The sequence below is a fragment of the Panthera leo genome, chromosome D4 (assembly GCF_018350215.1).
Source record: "Panthera leo isolate Ple1 chromosome D4, P.leo_Ple1_pat1.1, whole genome shotgun sequence".
NCBI classification, from domain to species: Eukaryota; Metazoa; Chordata; class Mammalia; order Carnivora; family Felidae; genus Panthera; species Panthera leo.
Genome location: NC_056691.1, coordinates 2,963,030 through 2,985,676, shown reverse-complemented (window position 1 = coordinate 2,985,676; position 22,647 = coordinate 2,963,030). Strand labels below are relative to the sequence as shown.

The window sequence follows — 22,647 nt, the reverse complement described above, 5'->3', positions numbered from 1 at the left end:
CAGTTAACCAGTGTTCTGCCCCAAAGGGGGCGATGTGGAGGAAGTAGGGGTGTCTCCTGGAGACTCTGAGCTTAAATCATTCATAAAACGGCCCCATTCAGAATCTTAGTCTGGATGTGCCCTAAGTGTTTAGCCGTGGGTTTATTGGTAAACATTTGAGAAGGGGGCTCACATTGTCATTCTGTGCTGGCAGCGAGGCAATGAATGTTTTGTACATACAATTTCACACACTGACGCGTGAATAAAGCTCTACAAATGAAGTTGCTGGGTCAAAGGGAAACACATTTTCCATTTCCATAGATACTTCCAAAGAGTCTTCCAGAAAGGTTTCACCAAATTACACACGCTAGAGGAACATGAGGGAGGGCCCTCACCCAGTGTGACTGCTCAGCTGGGTGGAAAATTATCTTTTTGTTTGGCATTTATTTTAATTGCTGTGATCGCTAGTCTTTACGGACACGTTGGTCAGCTGTTTGTCTTCCTCCGTGAATTTCCGGTTCGTTTCCTTGCCCATTTTTTTTTTCCTTGAGTGGATGCGCTTCCTTAATGACTCATAGAAACTCTTTGGGTAGTCTGGTCATTAATTTTTTCCCCCGGTTAAATTTATTGCATTTTTCCTAATCATGATGTTTATGTCGCTGGTCTTTTCTTACAAATAATTTATCAGTTTTCTTGGGTTTACCGTATGGCCTTTGAGTTTTAGGTCGTGTTACAGAAATAGTATTCTGGGTTTTCTTATAATGCTTTTGTAAGTTTGTTCCTTAGCTTGAGCTCGTTAATCCTTCCGAGATTTATTTTCGGGGATGGGGTAAGGAGAGCCTGCCGCGTGTGAACAGCACACGGCGTACCCGACCTTACTGAGCAGCATGGGCTCTTGTGAGCCCATCACGTACTCAACGTTTATTGGCCCCTTATCTGTTCATCAGTGATTCCCACAGATACATCTGCCCTTTTCTTCTCCACCCCTTTGAGATGGGGAAGCTCTCCCATGAGAGAAAAAGCTGGTTTTTTTAACTTTGCTTCTTTTCCGGCTTGTATCTTGCTAGGACCTGTACCCCCACCCCACTCTCCATATGCCTTGTGATGCAGACGGTGATTGTCCTCCTTGTAAGGGACAAGGAGTTAGTGATTTCTCTAGAGCAGATCACATCTGAGCAAGGGCCATGTGCGACCGACTAGAAACCATCGCACACGTATTCCAGACCTCCAAGCTAGACACTTTGACTGACACCAAGGCCCCCTGCTCCAAGGAATAACACCTGGGTCCTTGTCTTTGTTCTCACTGGTTCCTGGATGCCTGAGGGGACGTGTGCACCAGGCCACCATCTAGTAGAAACCCCCAGATCCAGAATAAAGACGAGACTCCCTCATTTCCCTTCTGAGTCTCCTGGATGCTCCGTCTGTATCTCTCTATACGTGTTCACTAAACTCAGCTCTCACTTCCTGCTGGCTTGCGTTTGATTTCCATCCTTTGTGCAGCCCAGGGCCCTCTTGGCTGGTCCCGTGGGAGCCCCTCGGGGTCCCCGGCCTCTCCCGCATCACTACACTCCGTGCAGGATTGTTCCCAAGTCAGCTTCATGGAGTTATCACTGGTTCTTTGTCATTTTCATCTTCCTCGGAAATTTATTTGCGTTCTTCAAAGTCTTCCTTTATGATTACACGTTGGAATTAACTTTTCATGCAGTGGGAAAAAAATCCTGTTGAGACTTCATGTGGCATCCCACTAAGATTGTAGATTAATTTGGGGGAGAATTGGCATGCTTTTAGTATGGAATCTTGCAGCCCAAAACCATGATACGTCTGCTCACATATTTATTCATCCTTCATGAGGGCCTTCTTTTATTTATTCATCCTTCATGAAAGGTTTTCTTCAATTTGGTCTTGCACGTTTCTTAAGCTTATTTCGTGTTTTGTTTCCTACGATTGTGAGTGAGTTACTCTCCTGGTTATATCCCTGGTTTATTTTGCTGGCCTTTGCCTGGGAGAGAATCTGCTCTGTCTTTTCAGTGTTGTCTTTGTGACCTCATGTGACTTACACAACTTATTCTTAACCAGTGTGAAAGCTTTGACTTTTAATTGGTGGGTTCAGTCAATCATGATTATTACGATTACTGAGATGTTTGGGCCCATTGCTGATGTTTCAGTTTATATTTTTCTCTGTCTTTTATCTGTGCATTTTCTGATTTCCTCCTTCTTTCTGCTGGCTGGAATGATTTTACTTGTTTCCTCCTTCTGTTCTCTAGCAGTTTTGGCGGGGAGGGGGCCAGTCATCCTGTTTTTTACAGTGTTTTACAATTTTTTTTGAGAGAGAGAGAGGGCACAAGTGAGCGAGGGGCAGAGAGAGAGAGAGAGAGAGAGAAGCAGGGCTCACCCGACTCCAGGCTCAAGCTCAGGAACCATGAGATCATGACCTGAACTGAAATCAGATGCTTAACTGACCGAGCCACCCAGGCGCCCCAGGGTTTTACAATTTTTTGCACGCATGTAAACGTACATTGTTTTTGCCGCTACGGTTAATCAGTTCTGTGCTGCCTCCACAAGACACAGTGGTGCCCAACGTGCCCAGTGTGCCCAGCGTGCATTTTCTGATTTCCCCCTTCTTCTCGCTGGCTCCAGCCTCTGTGTCTGCCCTGGCCAGCTGAGTCGGGGTCTTCTGAGATTTCGTTCCCTGTAACTGTAAAATAGATGTTTAAAGTTACGCGTCAATAATTATTAAGCATCAGATGTACCTGTGACTCTTGTTGATTCTTTCCTTATTCTTTTTCTCCTAGCCCACGTCCTCCTGTGTTTTGTATTCATTGTTCTTCTGGAATAATTCTTTCAGGGAGTGTCTGGGGGTGGTTAGCTTTCTGAGTCCTGGCTTTGTCTTCCCACTTGAATGCCAGTTTGGGTGGATGTAAGATTCTCAGCTCAATACTTCTCTTCTGACTTCCCGAGCGGGCAGGAGAACTCTCTGTAAGTAGCTGGTGTCTCTTCCCCTCACGGAGCACTCACAGGATATCTCTGTCTGGGTCCTTTTGTCCTGAAACGCGGCTTCCGTGCATCCACGAGTGGGTCTTTTCATCTTTCTTCTATGAGCCTTGAAAATATAGACACTCCCGTCTCCCTCCAACACTGAACATTTCATTCTCTTTGTTCTTGAATTATTTCTTCCCCCCCGTTTTTGTCTCTCCTTTTACTGGAACTCCTATGATGCAGATGCAGGAACTTTCAGATCCAGACTCCAAGACTTACACTTTCTTTTGTGAGCCCATCTTTCAGTCCCACTGGGAGGTTTTCTCTGGTTTGGGGAGGTTTTCTGAGTCCCATTGTTCAGTTTTCGTAATTCTTTGTGCATCTCTGGAGCCCAGTGATTGAGTTTTCTGTTTATACCTGCAATTCGATAGACTTTCTCTCTGCTGGTGAAAACCAGATTAGAAGTACAATGGAAAAATCAAAATGTCACCCTCACTGGTAACCAAAATTAAAAAAAAAAAATGTGTTGGAATACGTTGGAGAAGAAAAGTACAGGGTAAATGCCATAAAACCCACAAAGTCTTCCTAAAGGCAATAAATAATATCTAAAACGGAGACACTCCAACGATTATGGATAAAAAGCTTAACGGCAAATATAAGTTCTTCTCAAGGTAATATGAAATCTCAAACAGAAGCCAGTTTTTGAGTGGTGGAGGGATTTCAGAACATGATTTTAAAGTTCTTCAGGAAAAATATACACAAAAGATGTGGGATTGACACACGAAGTATAGCAGAATAGAGCTCAGGTAGAGGTCCACACCGAAAATAAGAATGTAATATACCACGAAGTTGGCACATCACTGCAGAAAGACTTGGATGAACTACTAGGTCAGTGGTACTGGTGTAAATCACAGTCCCTCTGGAGGCCAACTTTATTGACTCACGCCGCGTCCTGTACAGACAAGTGAATTCCAAATAGGTTAAAAAGCCAAATGGAAAACATTACCGAAAACACTTAAAGAAGTGAATGCGTAGATAAATCATAAATCAATGTTGTGAAATACCATTTAGGAGAATATTGTGCCCTTCTCGTGCAAGACAGGACCCTCCAGAGCCATACAGAAAATGACAGACGTGTGGTTACAGGAATTGGTACAGTGTTTAACTGCAGTAACAGTTTGTGTTAGGTAAAATGCAGACACCATCAAACGAGAAATGACTGAATGGGAGATTATCATCCCCTTAGTCTATAATAGAAAGATAAGGAATATAATAGGAAACTGGGCCCAAGATCAAAGCAGTTAGTTAATGGAAAAAGGGGTGAACATGGCCAACACATGCGAGATGGATCACATTGCCTTATAGACATCAGGGAAATGCACATCGGAACGAGGATGGGATACTTTTGCGCGTGATAGGCAGAGATTCGGAGATTGATGCTGTATCGTGTTATGAGGGGTAGAAATAAGTTTCCTTAAATATTGATGGTAAGAGGGCAGATTGCTTCAGACCTGGGGGCCATGATTCAGGTCTGTGACACTCGTAGTGACCCTCACCTAGCACTCCAGGGTGGCAGTGGTGGTGGTAATCCTGTGACTTCCTGGAGTTGGTCATGGTCTTCGTGTAACTTCGGGACAGCTGCCGTGGTTGTATTCACCCAATGCTGACAGCGGTAGGGGCAGTGACGTGGCTGGTGGTGGTGGCGGAACTTACATTACACACGACTGCAGGGGTGGGGGTTGTGGTTCCGTAAATGCGATGGTCATGGTGCTCACAGAATTCCATATTGTTGGTTGTGGTCCATATGTAACTGTGACGGTGTTGGAGGTATTCACGTAAATCGACGACATTGCGGTTTCCACACAACTGTGTTAGTGGAGGGATGCACGTTCGTCACGGTGTTGACATAATTGTGCAGTGCAGCGCAGCGGTGGTATCCACAAAACCACAACATTGGTGGTAGTGGTGTTCATATAGTTCTCCTACCGTGGTGGTGGTATTTGTCATGGTGGTCACATATGCCTACTGTGGTGGTCATGATATTCCATGCCTGCAGTGGGGTGGTGGTGATGGCATTCAGATGTCACTGTGGTGTCGGTCGTGGCATCTCCATAACCCTGTGGTGTTGTCATGGTAGTACATAACTTTATGATCATATTTCTGGTAGTCTTCCCTTAGCCGCATCTTGGCTGGCTAGTCACATAGCTCTAGAAGCCGGTCATGGTGTCCACGTGGCTCTTTCATGGTGCTGGTGTTCGTGTGCGCATAACCTGCAACTGTGGTACTTCCATTTCTGTGACTCTGTGACATTGCTGGTGTTGTTGCTTTGACTCTGTGATGTGGGTCGTGGTATTCACATACCACCGTGATGGTGGTGGAGGTTATGTGCACATGGTCTGTGAAGCTCAGCATGGTGTTCCTACAACCCTGCAACACTCATTTGTCATGGCATTAGCGCGACTGCACAGAGATGATGGTGACAGTCATTGCATCTTGTGACGGTGGTGATGGTATAACTCAGACAACCCTGTGACTTGGTCGTGGTGTCTGCATAACTCTATGACGATGGTGGTGTTGGCATTAGCACATCACTCTGAGATCATGCTAGGGATATTCATGTAAATCTGCAACTTTAGTTAGGAGAATCACATAACTCTCCTGGTTGGTGGCCATGGTATTCACAAGGCTCTGCAACAGTGGTGGTGGCAGTGTTTGCATGGCTCTGTGACAGTGGTCGTGGTGTTCATGTATCTCTGTGATGGCCATGGTGGTAGTATTCTCCTAGCTCTGACTTGGTGGCTGTGGGATTCAGATAATTCTACACGGCAGTAGTAGTGATCTTCACAAAGCGCTGAGTTGGTGTTGGGTGTGCTAATCCTGTAACTCTGCAAAGTCCATCATGGCCTTCTTGTAACTCAGAAATGGTGGTCATGTGTTCACACAATCTTTCAGGGCTGGCTTCACATAACCCTGTGATGGTGGTTCTGGTATCCATATAACTGTGAGGCTGTTAGTTGTAGTCATATAACTCTGTGATGTTGGTATTCACAGACCTCTTCAATAAATTTGATCATCTTCCCATAAATCTGAGATGCTATTGGTGGGGTGTTCAGATAACTGCAGTGGTGCTTGGGGGGGCATTTGTGGTGTTGGTGGTATTTGCATAATTCTGTAGTGGTGGTGGTCTGTATATTTACAGAGCTGCAGTGGTGGTGTGGGCATACATGTATTGCTGCAAAGCCAGGCGTGCTATCCATATAACTCTGTGATGATCATCGTAGTACTGATGTAACTCTGTGATGTCGGTGGATTTGGTATACACGTAGCTCTGCAAGTTTCGTCCCAGGAACACATAACTATGAGACTGGATGTGGCATTCAGATAATTCTGTGATGTTTGTGATCACGGCATTTATATATCACCACGATGTTGCTGGTGGTATTCACATAACTGTGATGGTGTTCACGGTATTCCCATTTCTCGGTGGTGGTGGTGGTGGTGGTGGTGGTGGTGTAGTCACATAACTACAATGGTGGTTGTGGTATTTAATAGCTCTTGACGGTGGGCATGATATTCAGCTATCTGCAGTGGTTCTTGTCACAGTCACACATCTGCAACGATGGTCATGGGGTCTTCCCATGAGTCTGCAGTTGTGGGTGTGAAATTGTGTAACTCTGCATCTTCGAGAGGTAGTGGTGTTGTTACCGACACCGTTCTGCCACTTTGGTCATATTAATGACTTCACTTTGTAACATTGCTGATGGTGGTATTCACATAACCCTGGGATATCTGGGACACTGTTGTGGTGTCCCCATGCTGTGACAGTGATGGATGTGGCAGTCCTGCAACTCAGCAAAGTGGGTTGTGGTCTTCACACATTTGAGCGACGGTGATAGCAATATTCACATAACCCTGCCGTGGTGGCGGTGGCGTTCACACAAGCATAACAGCAGTGGTGGTGCTCCCACAACCCTGCAGTGTGGTTCCTGCTTCTCATGTAACTTGGGACATCACTGCGGTATTCACGCGGCCCTGTGATGGGACGTGGTATTCGTGTAACTCTGTGCTTTGGTGGTGGTAAGAGTCATGTAGTCCCATGGTGTTAGTCCTGGTCCACAGGTAGGTCTGTGATGTTGGTCAGTCACATGCCTCTGCAGTGCTGGTGGTCATCTGATTCGTGTGGCTCTATGACGTTGTTCATGGTATCCTCCTGACCACCGTGATGGTGGTGTCCCAACAACCGTGTGATGTGGTGGTGGTGGTGGTGACATCACAGAGCCACACAATGCTTGGAACAGTAGTTACATTTTATGGGTACAGAGGCTCAGGCTCAGAGAATTTTAAAGTTTCGCTTCAAGTTACATAACAAGACATGACAGAGTCAGGCTCCAATTCAGGTTTTCTGAATAATTCAAATGCAGTCTTTTCTGTGATACACCATGAGGTCTCTTCCTGCGAAGTCTAATTTTAAAGGCATTGGTATAAAACATCTGTCCTTCAAACTCCCCAGGGCTTTGGAACACAAATATTGTATCTCTACTATGCTAGTTGTTTATCTACAGCTTTCGTTATGTCCATATATTTACGTACACACATGCACTGACATGTGTGAAACTGATTAAAAATTTAGCTACAAATTTAGATGTGTAAATTACAACTTCTGAAAGTTTGTGTTATATAATGCAGGAGAGGGCTTTCTGGTAAACCAAAAGAAAGCAACTATGAGGGTAATGTATAGTTTGTTCATGGAACCCAAAGTATATTTATTAAATAATGAAGTTTACCATTGGTTGAAATGTTGGTATAATAGCGTTTTCATTACTTCTTTAAAAATGATAAGCCTCTAGGCCCTTGTAAAGGACTAGAAATACGATGTTGGGATGTTGGGCTCTGAGTGGTGGTTACACGCAGGTACGTGTTTCGGCAATAATTGAATTCTGCATTTAAGACTTCTGTGGTTTACGGTACATGTTACAACTCAACACAACTTTTTAAAAATGTACCTCTAACTAAAATGAAAATACTAATGGAACTCAGAAGAGTCAAATCTAGTACCGACATAGGCACTGAGGTTAGTTTCGTAAGGGTGTGGGTTATTGCTTTTACGGAAGATAACAGAGCCTCATGATGTACATAAAATGAGATCTAAGAAATATATATGGCTTTCCAAAACGCCCTTTACACAGTTAAGAACTGTCTCTTCGTCTCAGTCCCCAGGGCTCATGATTTACGTTTTTTTCCCCTTCCAGTACTTGGGGTGCATTGAAGTTCTCCGCTCAATGAGGTCTCTTGACTTCAGTACAAGAACACAGATTACCAGGTAAGCCCTCTCGAATGTGGACTCCCGTGATTTGACTTTGGAAAGGGATGATTTCAGAGTTTGCAGCCTAGAAATTTCCGAGGGAAAGTCTGCCCCTTGAGTGCCGGTGACGGTGACAGGGAGGGTATTCAGGATTTCCAAGTGTTGGTCCCCGCCTGTGATGCATGTCTCTGACATGAGCACCCTCGGGGACCCTCTCTGCTCCTTCCAAGCTCTCTTTATAACGAAGCTTCAGACATGCGTGGTGCTTGTGATTGTTTCTTTACACACGAAGCCCTAATACAAGCTTGATATTTTAAAGTGTACTCAACTGTGTTATTTCTTTCCAAAGCGAAAAATGTATCAGGAGAGAATTTTCAACTGTATACACAGGGAATAAAATGCGTGGATTGGAGGCAGACATATTCATGGCGGTAGTAGTTTAAGAAGCAGTTGGTTGTTTGAGGGGGTCAGCGATTTTGAGCAGGGGTATGTATCCTCTACCGTAAACTAGATTCTAAGCTTTCTGAGAGCCAGTTCTGTATTTAAGCATTGTTTTTAATGAAATCGTAACCTTTTAGAGCTTATACCTCTAAAACATGTTGGTTTGGAGTCACCTAGAAGAGGAAAACTGGAAAGTCAGGAGGGTTCATGAAATGGCACATTTCCGTGGGTGACCTTAGCTTGCTTTGGTATTTGTAGAATTATTTGATCTACATAGTGACCTCAGAAAATGCCTCATGTTTATGGCAGTCAAGTCACTGTATTGTCTGTCTTTGGGTTAGCAAGCCAAAGTCTAACGTTCGAGCTTTAGAAAGTAATTATTTGGAGTAATAGCTGTAAATGATGCACACGCTTTAATTGTGGCAAATACCGCAATGATATGTCTTCCTCACGGAAGAAATCTGTGTTCAAAAGAAGGGACGTTTCTGTCCCTCCTGAAGCGGCTCAAGACACGCGTGGTGGGGACACACCAGCATTGTAAACTGCACTCAGGGAAGAATCGTGTCCATCGATCTGCACAGGATGGTCTACGGGCCTTGCCGAGGCAGAGGGGCGGTACCGTGCAGTGGGAGCGTTCCGGAAACCAGCGGGAGCATTTGCGGAGCGAACCGTCTGTCCCACGCACCAAGTGTCAGGTGCAGGCGGCATGCTGGGCAGGGTGCTCTGGCCGCGTCTGGGCCACGGGGACACACGACTGTTCACCTTCTCGTGGTGGTGGCGGTTTCGTTAGAGAGAACTGTTGGCTATTTCTGTCGAATTCCTGTAACAGATCCTGCCCCTTCTGAGATGCTTTCATATCGTTTAAATTCTCTGGATGTATTTATTGAGCTCTGCACGTGCAGCATGCCGGCCGCCGTGGGCTGTCCTTCCTGGCCTCCCGGTGTGGGGACGCAGACCTAGGGACCAGAGGTGGGCGGTGGAGGGGGGGTGAACAGTCCCTGTGTGCCCTTGACCGGGGTCCCGGCACTCTCTGGGGCGGAGGTAGTGAGGACACTGCGGGAGGAAACTGGAGAACAGATATGGGTGGATTTGGACGAGTAGGTGTCTTTCTCGATCCCGTTCCATTTAGACACTGGCAAAGGCTGGCGGCGTAATGGGCTGAGGGGGGTGCCGTGCTGGGACTCAGGAAACTTGGTGAATTCTGGTTGCACCAGAACAGCCTCGGCTTTATTAGGCTTTTTGAAAACTATGTGTGCTTGTCTACACGATGCTTTCTGCCTCTTGCCTTGCTTTTATATCACATGACACGGTCCTTATTTTAGGTAATAGCTGGAGACCCCTTGAAGGAAACTGACGAATCGATGTCAGAAAGAAGCCTTTGCCTCCCGGAGAGGAATGCCCAGCAGTGTCCTATAGGTGGGCACACGGTGGTGCTGCTGAGGCCCCTGGGGTCTTTGAGTGCTCACCAGGCCAGTGACTGCTCTCTCCCGCCATGGTTTTCTCTTAATACTAAAGGCAGTCTCGGAAGGTTGCCAGAAAATGTGAGGTTGTGCTTAGGTTTTATTAAATAGGCTCTAGGAAGTTGTGTTTCCAAAGGCTCCCCAGACATCATGAAAAAATATTTGTCTATCTATATACATATATGTGTGTGTGTGTGTATATATATATATAAAGCTTATTTATTTATTTTGAGACAGAGTGTGCGAGCATGAGCTGGGGAGGGGAAGAGAGAGAGACAGAGAGGATCCCAAGCGGACTCCAAGCTGTCAGCGCGGAGCCCAATGTGGGCTCGATCTCACAATTGGCAAGATCACGACCTGAGACAAAATCAACAGTCAGATGCTTAACTGACTGAGCCACCCAGGTGCCCCAAAATTTTCTTAAGCAAGTAACCAGTCACTCACTACGCCTCTGTTCCACTGTTTCAAGTTTTGGACGTAAGCATCTTTGGAGGCTCTGGCGGCCAAACCGCGCGTCCTTTTGTTGGGGTCAATGTAGTTTTGTGCTGTTCCGTCTGAGTTGAGGTGGATCGTCATGCCTTCGGTAGAGTCACCCGTGGGTTCCCGACCTCTTCCTGGAAGATTACTTCTACAACTATCCCAGAAGTTGCCATCGACTCTGAGTTGCAGTGGTGGCTGTTAATCACCTTGTACCCTTAATGCTTTGGGCAGAGCCTTGGGGACTGCCCACCGCGTGGAGGGACATCCTGTCCTGTACATGGAGCCCCCCTCTGCCATTTTCCACTTGTGCGGAAAGGCATGCAGGCATAATGCCCACATCAGTGGCTGTTGTGGGAAATCGGGTGCCCAGTGGGCGGGGCCTACAAAGTGTACCGCACAGCCCCTGAGGGGCGTCAGTGAGGGTCTCCAGTTGGTGTCACCGAGGCGGACAGTTGAGTGGGGGATCCCAAGCAGGGAGGACCCAGCTCCCCGGCTGGGCGTCAATCAGAGACCTCTGCTTTCGTCTGCCACTGGTTTCCAAATGAGGTTATGGTGGCCAACGGTGGTGGGCACCCACTGTCCCAGCGAGTTGCCTGCCTGGCCTGAGCCCGACCTTCAGATGACCGTGCAAGGGGACCACATCGTGTGCCTCCCTGAAACGTCCTCTCCCAAGATGCTCCCACCTGTCACAGCGTGGGGGACGGGGGTGTTGAATGGTGTTACAGAGGGACGAACCATGTCAGACAGGGAGGTCACGGGGGAGAATGTGTTCTGTGCCCGTCGGGCCCGCCCTGCACATGGATAGGAAGCTCCCCATGTGCCTTTGGTCACTGGACAGGCCCTGTCCTTCCTCCTTTCCTCTGATTTCCTCATCTGCTCATTTTTATCTTATTTATCGTGTTAAATTTTACCTATTATTGGGGGTCATCTTAAGCCATTTTTAGGACACGGAAGGCTATAAATATACACACTTAGGCCCAGAGCACTCAGGGACGTGACCTGTCTTCAGCCACAAATGCAAACATCTGACGTGTGTTGTTGGGTCTCATTGACCCCGGCTGACCTCCTGTACCGCTTGGACTCCCCAGTTAAAGGTCACGTAGGCATGTGGACTCAGCCACGTGTGACTTTGCTGCACTTCTGGATGAGCTCAGGTTCAGCACGTTGTCCTAACATAAACTCATTCTTCCGAATTGTGGAGAGTCCATCAATAACGGAATCTAGTTCCGTGGGGTTTTGTTTGTTTGTTTTCCTCATTTTGTTTATGTAAAAAAAATTTTTTTAATGTTATTTACTTTTGAGAGACAGAGAGAGACAGAGCGTGAGCAGGGAAGGGGCAGAGAGAGAAGGAGACACGGAATCGGAAGCAGGCTCCAGGCTCTAAGCCGTCAGCACAGAGCCCGACGTGGGGCTCGAACTCAAGAACTGTGAGATCATGACCTGAGCCGAAGTCGGATGCTTAACCGACTGAGCCACTCAGGTGGCCTGTTTGTTTTCATTTTAAAAGCTGTTGTAGTTTCAGTGGACCCCAAAAAGCCTGGTTAGGCCCAGAGCTCCACCAGCACCACCCTGCGGATGTGACCTGCCCCCCAGTATTCTGTCTGGTGCACACACCCAGAATCAGCATGCTTGGAAAAATCTCTATAAAAAGGCACAAAGTCTATTTAGTCTGAAAATCAAAATCAAAACCTGTGCTTTTTGGGAAGGTATTTCCCTTTTGTTCTGTTCCAGCCTATCGGTGGGGTCTCGGGAGACGTTCACGGCTGATGCTGTCTGTCGGGGTCGGTTCACTGCCGCGTGGCCACAACCTGTTCACATCGTCAGCACGGGGCAGAGGGCAGTGAAAGTGGAAGTAGCCGTCGGCCCGCCGGTGGGAACGCTGTGACATTGCCGTGTTTTCTGTCTGATGTTTCACGCGTGGACTGTGTTCAGAAGGCGTGACCTTGGTCTGAAAGTGCCGGGCAGTTAGTTGGTGGCTGCAGGGTCTTGAGCCTGAGCAAACTAGCAAGCACGCACTGGCGATATGACAACCCGGGGACAGAGGCCCGGGGATGTGGCGCTGTGATCGTGGGGGCTCGTGATAGCAGAGGATGTGGCCTGGCTTCCAGAGTGGTCTCTCTCCGTCCTGTGCTTGGAGGGGCCCATCTTCAGCCTCGGCGTGGCCTTGAGACTCTGTCCACCCCCTCTTCTCTGAGTCGCAGTGCTCCCTCCTCTCCGGTCACTGCTGGCTCCCAGGGTTTTCTACGAGCCCTTAAAGAAGACAAAGTCTGAGGTCAGAATCCCACCACACGGTCCGTCATCCGTGTGCATTCCACCCCAGTCCGCTGCGTTTCCTCTCGTGTGTGTGGCAGCCTTCCTGAGGCTGCGTGTGCCCTGGTCAGACGTCCTGCAAGCGAGAGGCCCCCCCCACCTGCACCGGTGGCCCCCAGAACCCTTCCTGTCACGCCTCCCACACGGCGGTGTGGCGTGGCCACCGTGGCAAGTGTGTGCTGTGTGGTGTGGGGACAGGCCGCATTTGCTGACAAGGTATCTGTGCTTACAGAGGCCGTGCCGGGCTCGGGGCAATGCCCAGGCTCTGGGCAGCTGCTGTGGCCAGAGACGGACACGGAGGAAGAAGGGCAGATAAGGCGTTGGGGCTCCCAGCGGCTGGCAGAGTGGTCCGCCTGCATCACCCTGCCCGGGACAGTGACGGAGACACAGGACGGTGGGCTCAGGCATGCTCTGCATAGATCTGAGAACAGCGGTGGGGGCTCCACACGCCCCCCCCCCCCCCCCCACGCGGGCAGGGCTTGGTTCTGTTAATTTCTCAGTTTGCAGACCCAGAGGAAGCAATCCGGAAAGTCCTGTCTTTGAACATCCACCCGATCCGTGGATTTAAGACGCGTGCTTTACACGTGGCACGGGGTGGGGGGGGCCCGGTGCTGCCCGATCGCTGCAGCGAGAACACTCGGTTATGGTGTTGCGGGGCTCCCCTCCCGCCGCAAAGTAAACACCTCTAACGTCGGTGGAAGTTCGGCGGGCCGGAAGAGGAGCAAATCTGTAAAAATCTTCCCCGGGGCGGGTTGACTGTCAGAAATAGAAAGGAGACGACGGTGTGAACAGTCTGCCCACCCGTCCCTGCTACGCGGGGAGCGCGCAGCCGCTCTCTGTGACTTTAGCCTGACTGCTTCATTCTAAATTTACTCATTCCGAACGTGTTTCACGGGCCGAGCCTCTGGCAGCCCCGTACCCCCGGGGTGAGGCCTGGCGGGGGGTGGGGGTGGGGGAGCTAGCGTGTTCTCCGTTTAGGAGTCTTTTTTGAAAACGCCAGCTCCCTGCGTGCACGCACACCCGGCTCTGGAGTAAAGCTGAGTCCTCCTGCCTCGCGGTCCATCACGTCTCAGTCTTACCACCCCCAGGATAACCTTGTGCCTAGTGTCTCCTTCGTCTGCATCTGCGTGTGAGGATGTACCAGGCACAGGTCCACACCTCATTGGAGGCCCCGAGTCACAAGGCAGTCGGGCAGGCGTTCGGTGCAGGCATGCTGAAGTACCACAGAAACTCAGGAGAGCATCCCGAGGGCCTGAGCTAGTCTGGGAAGACTTCCTGGAGGAGGGAACATTTAAGCCAGTGGATTCCTCCCCCGACTATAAGGCAGATCCAAAGGAAGCACAGGACCGAGGCCGTTGCTTTCACAGGGCTGGGCTCTGAAGCCAGACCACGAGGGTGTCTGGGGTGTGGGCGGTTACCCCTGAAATCCTTTCCGCCGGCCCCACAAGGGGTTCTGTCTTTCGGACTCTGCCGTGATTCTGGTGTGCGCCACAGGGTACAGAGCCGGAGTGGAGAGGGAACAGGGGGGCCGTGTGCACCCAGCTGAGGTCCCGCCTCCGGCTGGCTGGCTGCAGTTAGGACGCCAGGCCGGCCCCGGGGGCAAAGGGAGGCGGGGTCTACTTTCCTACAGGCCTCGTTTCTGTGTCCAGTCTCTGCTTCCGTAAGGCACGCTGACAGATTCACTCACTTGGGGAGCATCAAAGAAGAGTTTACTTCTGGAAACAGCCGGCACAGGCCATGCACGGTGAGGGTGTCCAGGATTGTTCCCTTGACCGGACCCGCATGCACTCGTGCCTGATTCTGGGCCCTGAGCAGACCTGAGGTATTTTGGAGGGTGTTTAGGGAGACTGGGCTGGGGAGCAGGAAGGGGTCGCTGACAGAGACCCCGTCACTGGCCGGCCTCGTTCTCCCATGGAGGGAATGGGGCACCGGTGCATTTACCCACTGTCTGCCTCCCAGTAAGTTGAGTTAAACCGAGGATTGCCCCAGGCAGAGGACAGAGACCCACAATGTGGGGGCACCCTGGCCTGGCTGAGGATGCCGGACGAGCCTCCATCGGAGCGGCCTGTGCCGGGCTCAGGGCCCCGGGACGGCATGGCGGGGTCACGGGCATCACCCTGTGAGCCAGAGTGGGCTTGGGGCAGTGGGGTGATGGCTCCTGGCCCGTCCATCTGAATCAGATTTTTCAGTCTCTGCCCGCCTGAGCAGCTGTCCTGGTCCCGACCCCTCATGGCAGAACCCTGTGTGCACGGGGTGCGTCCAGGGACCCTTGGGCACCAGCACCACTTCCCAGCCACTCATGACCTCTGTGGGCTCGGGATCCTCACCCGCGGGTGCGAATGGAACCATCTGGGAGACGTGTCGAGGGTCTTGGCAACGGGACCCACGAAGTTCTGGGGCTGCCCTGGCCTGTGCTCAGCACACTTGACGGGGTCTGTGCGATGTGTTATTGTGCTATTCATGCCCTCCCGATAATTATGTTTATAATCACTTATTGTATTTATATACGTTTAATATTATATATTAGATATAAATATTAATGTTAGCATTTGATATTAAATTTGATATAAATATTAAATTAGCATTAATTTAATATTAATATTAGCATTTGATATTACATTTAATTTAATATTATGTTTAATTTAATTGAGTTAAATTTAAACTTAATTATACATTAATAAATGATATTTGATTATATTCAATTGCATATCATATAAATATTAATAAATATAATATTTAATTATATCGATTATACCTTATAAATATATATTTCATATATATTATATGGTATATGTTAAAACTTATCATGTTATGTATTACATATTTAATTATAATTGTATAATTATAATTAATAATATTATAATAATAACCGATATAAGGCTTAATCTGTAATATTATTTGCTGATTGATACTATTACTAATGATCAATACCAGTTCGGTCCAGGGTATTTTTTCCAGCTGAAGAGAAAGACTGTAAGTTACTGAGAAGGGTAAAATATTTAGTACGATGGCATCGCCTTCGCTCGAGCAGTATTGTCTAGTATTTCATTCTGTGTCCCTGCTTTGCCAGCTGCTGATAGTAGTAATAATAATCGCGAATAGGACCCCGGCGTTGAGCACCTACCGTGTTCCAGGCTCAGCGCGCTGGTCCTTTGGTCACCGAATACGTGTCTATCGCATGGCACATCTGGCCACTGTTGAGATGTCAGAAAGCCCGGAGTAAGAGCTTGCCTTCTCTTGCGGGGAGAGAGAAGATCAACACAGACGTAGACACGAGTAGGGTGTGAGAAACCACACGACCTTGACATTTTTGGGGATGCAGAAGGTGAACACGGTCAGATGTGGGCAATTTCGTGCCCCCCCGGCAGAGTGATCTGAAGGAGGGACGGCCACGTGCAGGGCTTTTCTGAGGAGCCCCGAGCCTGGCCGTGAGCTTCCCAGACAGACGTGAGCCAACAGGATGGGCAAGTTCACGCCACCAAGACCTCGCAGGCTGGGACGCGGCTGCAGAGGCCCGAGCCAGAGCGGTGGGTGTCAGACGGGCTCTGGAGCGGCACCGTAGCCACGTTGGGGATGAGGGAGGGGTGCGGCTTCAGGAAGCATGAGCCAGGCAAACCTCGGAGGCCCTGCTGGAGGAGGGGGCTCACTGCAGACGCCCTTCCTGACCACAGTGGAGCAATGGTCTGAGCAGCCACAGGGGGAGGGAACTCGAGAGCAGGGTCTGCGTGAGGCCCTCGCGGTCTGTGAGGACTCTGCCCCTCTCCTGCTTCTTTCGCTCATCCTGGGACTGGTCTCCTGTGCTTCCACAACTGCCCGTTAAATTCCTCCAAAGAATAGGAGGAAATGTAATTAAAGCTTTCTTAACAAAAAATTTCACACGGGTGGTTTATAGAAAGGATGAGACCCTCACCGAGTCAGCCAGCTTGACGTGAGTGGGGGACAGAATGGGGCACGGTGGGGTGGGGTGGGACGGGGTTCAGGGATGAGGGAGGTGAGGAAGGACGAGCCAGGTGGGTGGGCCGGTGAAGGGGAAGGCACCATGTTTTTCTCCAAGCCGTCAGGGGGAAATGCTTCCTCCTCTTCTGGCCCGGAACACCCGAGTAAACCAGTCTGGTTCCCATTTTCTCCCCACCTGGAAAATCTGGACGCCCTTCTGTTTCCATTCTCCCCTTTCCTTTCAAGGCCTGGTTAACACCACGTCAGGATGGCCTTGTCGTTACAACTTTCTGAGCACAGGGGCAAGTGATGTAGCCGCCTGCCACTGAGGGCTGTCACCGCCCGTGGGCATGAGAACATCCAGCCGGGGGCCTGTCCGTGGGAGCCAGGGTGGGGAGATGGTCCTAGGGACAGTCTCCTGGGTGGGGCGTGGGGGTTGGGCAGGTATGGATGGGCGTGGGTAGCCACTGGACTGCACAGGTGAGCCAGGCTCTCACAGGGTGCAGGGTTGGCAAGGAAGGGCAGCTGGCCAGGGCAAGCCCGGCTGTCACTGAGATGCAGAGAGGGGGTTAGACACGGTGTCTACAAGTTCCAGCAAAGCAGGCTGAGGAGCGGGCAGAGCCTCCCACACAAAGCCTCAGGATCTGTCTGTCTGTCTACTTCTTTGACAGCTTATTCAGCTGTCTCCTGGTGGAACTTTCTGCTCAGGAAGGGCACATCTCACTTTGCAGGCTAAGGATGGAGAAACTTTGTTAAATGCCGTGATGCCCTCCTGTGGGATTCTGCCGCGGTGGGTTGGGGCAAGGCCAGGTGACCCCCCGAGGTGACCCTGCTAAGATCTCTGGATGAAGGCAGCGTGCACAGATCTTCGTGTTTTCTCTGCCATTTTGCACCAGAAGGAGAGGACCCCCCCCAACCTGACCTGGGCTCCCCCAAAGTCTGGATTCCTTTCAGAACCCAGAAGGCTGGGCACAGAGGGGCCACAGGGCTGATCTGTGCTCTGTCAGCGCTCTGACCTGGGGCGGGGACTCCAGAGATTTGATGCACATGAACAGATCATCTTATTTTCTAGAGCAGTGGTTCTCAAACTTTGACACTTCAGAGTCATGTGGACAGCTTGTGACAGCAGACGGCTGGGACCCGCCCCCAGAGTTTCTGATTCGGTGGGTCTGGAGTGGGAGCTGAGAATTTGCATTTGCAACAAGTCTTCAGAAGAAGCTTCTGACCCGGCCCAGGTACCACCCTTGGAGACGCGGTGCTCCAGATTTTATCTTTAACTTCTGAACTGTTTGCAACTCCCATCTATGAAACCACCGCTTTGAAAATGAGTCCATTTTTTTTTTCAAGTGATCCCACTCATCCAGAAATTTTAAAAATGGAGAGCATAGTTGACTCGGTGGCTCACAATGGTTTAAATAGAATCCATGAGATGAATACGTGGCATTCACTCCATACTCTCCTTAAGGACCATCTGGCATGGTGTGTATTTATAATCCCCATGCCAGAAGCACATTTGTGTCAGGACGCACCTCTTTGATTGCTCCTTTTCTGTCTCTTTCTCTGAGTTCACTTGCCCCCCAACTATATCATTCCGTAAGGACCTCCTTCCCTTTGCAGACATCGGTCAAATGTTACAGGTTCTAGAGTCAGGTGACCTGGGCTTCTGTGTGTGCTGAACCACGTTCCAGCTGTGTGATTGTGCAAGTGACTTAAATTCTCTGTGTCTCTGTGTCTCCATCTTTAGAATGGGAATCATTATGGTACCTCCTGACAGGGTCGAGCGATGATCGAGTTAATATCTCAAAAGCACTTAACATGCTGTCTAGTGCGTGGGAGAGCTCGAGACATGTTCGCGGATTTCGACATTTTCGTGTTCATGATGTTTTGTCCGTGTTGGTCATCTCATTGGTTTACATAACACTTCCGGGTGCATAAGCCACAGATCTGTGTCCGCACCTCTGAATCTTCTTCTGAGTCCGGCCCTGTACTGGTATATCTTCCTGGACACAGCTGCTCAGTCAGTTGCCAGATCCCGAGCATCGTATCTCTGCCTCCTGTTCTCACCTCCCACCACCTCACCTCCAACACCACTGTCGGGCCAGCTCACATCTCCTGGATGCTTGTAACGACAACCCACACCTTCTCCCAGAGTAGAAACCGGGACTGTCCTGCCTCATCTTCTCCCTTGTTCAACCGCTGGGGCTTGTTGGCTCTCCCTGGGCAGCCCCTTGAGTACTTTCCTTCCTTCTGCTCTGTCCTTCAGTTCCCTGGGCACCGGCTCATGGGTTAGTGTGCCTGAGACATATTACTCCCTATTTATCCATTACTTGCAGAATTCAATGGAAAATTCTTAATTTAGCAGCCAGTGTTCTATTTGACCTGCCTCAGCCTACCTTTCTAAATCTATTCCTCATGACACCCTATCACTCTTCCTTTGCACAGCCACGCTGATCTGCGTACCGCCTCACTCTCCTGGCCCGCTGTCCATGCCTCAAGGCCAAACATTCAGCCATAGAAGTGTCCATGTGTGTCCTGAGCTATAGGCCCACATTGTGTGAATTGCTCTACAGGCTCATTCCTCACTGGAAGTCTTGAAGACACCACATTTCGTCTACTATAAAATACCATCTCCTATTAAAAAAAAACCCAACTAATTATTTTATAACCATTAGAAGAAAAGCACTGCCTGTTAAAATATAACACAATGCTTTAATATCACTTAGAATCAATTCGGGTGTTTGCAGGCACAGATTTATATCATCATAACACTTGTACATCTGTTAAAAGGAAAATATAAGCAATGTGAAAAAGATATCCCTGAAACTCTTTTCCAGTTCGGAGTCCGAATATAGTGAACCATTTCTTGGTTCAGAATCATTGCTGTGTTTTCTCTAAGTTTTATTGTTCTTTAGGCCATTTCAAGAGCATTGGAAATCAATGGAATTGGAATCAGAAAAAGATTAGAGAAAATATTTGAAACCAAAAGGTAGGTTTTTTTTAAGGAAAAAACACTAACATTGGTAAACTATTAGATCAATCATGAAGAGAGAGAAAATTCAGACTACCAAGAGCAGGAATGAATGAGGGGACATTACCACAGATACCACAGACACTGCAAGGATAATAAGGAAATATTATGAACAACTTTATGCCAATAAATTGAATAATTTAGACGAAATGGACAAATTCCTTGAAAGATAAAACTACCAGAGTGGCTTAAAGAAAAAAATAGATAATCTGAATTGGCCTATATCTGTTAAAGAAATAAAATCCATAGTAAAAACAAACAAACAAATCTTCCCATGGAGAAAACTCTAAAGCCACATGGTACCACTGATAGATTCTACCAAACACTTAGGAAGAAATAAGATTTATTCTTCACGATCTTTTCCAGAAAACAGAAAGGAACGTTTCCCAGTTTGTTTTATGGGGCCAGCATTATCTGGGTACCAAAACCAGACAAAGGCATTACAAGAAAAAAACCCAAAACCTTGTGAACTTAGACACAGAACCTTAACAATATGGTAGCAAGTTGGATCCAACAATTTATCAAAAAATAATACAACATATACTGGAAGGGTTATCCAGAGATTGTAAAGTTGGCTCAACATTAAAAATTTAAACAATGTAATTTCCCGTATCAGCGGACTAAAAAAGAAAAAAATATAAATCTCAATATGTAAAGAAAAGATTTTGAAAGAATTCAACATACATTTATGATAAAAACTCTCAACACACTGGGAATAGAAGAATTCTCCCTTAACCTGATGGCAGCACATCCACAAAACCCTGCAGGCAACCTCATAGTTAGCAGCTTTTATTTAACACTGTACTAGAGATCTTAGTGTGATAAGACAAGAAAAATGTAAGAGGCATACAAATCGGACAGGGAAAAATGAAACAATCTCTATTTGCATATGACACAGTCATCTACACAGAAAATCCTGAAGAAACTATATAAAAGCTTCTAGAACTAATAAGGGAGTTTAGCAAGGTTGCAGAAATTAACTGAAAAATGGAAATTTGAAAGGACCATATACAATAGCACAAAAACATGAATTAGTGTTAATTTTAACAAAGCACATCCTAGATTTATATGCAACAAAATACTAAACATTGATGAGAGAAGGATCTAAATAAATGGAGTTATAGACTACATTCATGGGTTAAAAAACTGCCTTGTTAAAACATAAAAATCTTTAAAAATTATCTAGCGATGTAATACAATTCTAATCAAAGTCCCATTGAGCTTTTTGTAGAAATCAATAAGCTAGTTCTTCAATGTATATAGAGCAGTCAAGAGCTAGAATAGCCAAAATAATTCTGGAAAAGCAATGCTATGTTGAATAAAAGTGGAGAGAGTGGACATCCTTGTCTTGCTCCTGATCTCAGGGAAAAAGCTCACACTGTTTCCCCGTCGAGTGTAATATAGGGCTCGTCCTACATGATCTTTATGAGGCTGAAATACAGTCCCGGTATACCCAGTTTGCTGAGAGTTTTTATCACGAGTGGATGTTGAATTCTGTCAAATGCTTCTTCTGAATCAACTGAGGTGATAGTGTGGTTTTCATCCTTCATTTTGTAAATTGTGGTGTATCATGTTCCTTGATTTGCAGACCATCCTTGCATCCCTGGACTAAATCCCGTTTGATGATGGTGAATGATCCTTCTAATGTACTGTTCAGTTTGATTTGCTGCTGTCTTGTTGACGATTTTTGCATCTGTTCACCAGGGGTGTTGGCCTATAATTTTCTTGTGGTGTCCTTGTCTGGCTTTGGTATCAGGGCAATGCTCCAGCCAGGACCACGCACTGTTATGTGGTTGTCGCGGCTCTGGGCTCCCTTCCACTGCATCGACTGCCCAGCCTTTCTTTGTCTCTCTGGACATTTATTGGAAGTACACACCAGGTATTTTGTAGAATTTGCCTTAATTTTAACTGTCTGTTTCCATTAGCTTATGTGTTTCTGGCAGTAAACAACAGAAATTGTGTCCTTCTCAGTGCGCGTTAGTAGGCGTGTGAGGTCACTTTGTCTCCATAGCGATGTCAGTTTTGATGACTTAGTGAAGGTGTATTTTTTACATGCACGCTTGATATAATAATGTTCAGACTGTACACAAAAGGTTATGTTCACGGATCCTCCCTTAGAATCATAAGCATTTCCCCCTCATCAAAATCTATTCATATTGTTGGTCATTATTGGGAAAGAACAAAGTCTAAAGTGTCTGAATGCAGCGGGGCAGGGAGATGGGACCACATGGCCTTCTAAATGCACAGTCTGAGTTGCCTTGATGCGTTCCGAGTGAGGAGTTCTCAGAGCCCATCAAGGCCACGGGGCATCCCAGAAGGGCCCTCCAGAATCTCAGAGCCCAGCACAGTAGGTAGTCAAATAATACTCGTCAAAATCTTAAATTTTCAGGAGTCGAGGGAAATGGCTGAAGGTGGAACATCGGGAAAAGCAAATGGTTAATAGTGGTGGCCCAGAGGATGTGATTAGTGAGACAAACTGTGTGGAAAAGGTGATATTAAAGCACTTCTCCTTCCTTTCTGCCCCCAGGGCCTTTTCCATGAAAATTAGCACGGTTGTGTGTGCTGAGCACGTTGAAAGTCATTTATTTTAGAAAACACCGCTTTCTTTGAGGATAATGTGGTGGCATAGTGGCCTTTATCTTCAAGTTTTTATTTACTGCTTATGAAGACTTGGAGAATTTCGAGATCGGCAATTTATAACTCCTTTTGAAGTACAGACTTTAAGTGCTGGAGAG

General features: G+C 47.7%; 1 protein-coding gene across 1 annotated transcript in view; it reads left to right on the top strand.

Annotated features, from left to right (window-relative positions):
* The window catches only part of SHC3 (SHC adaptor protein 3), a 101,354-nt gene that overhangs the window by 17,274 nt on the left and 61,433 nt on the right, over positions 1-22,647 (top strand). Inside the window, exon 2 of the mRNA XM_042912841.1 lies at positions 8,205-8,275. Coding sequence (XP_042768775.1) covers positions 8,205-8,275 — 71 coding nt within the window. The remainder of the gene's footprint in view (positions 1-8,204; positions 8,276-22,647) is intronic.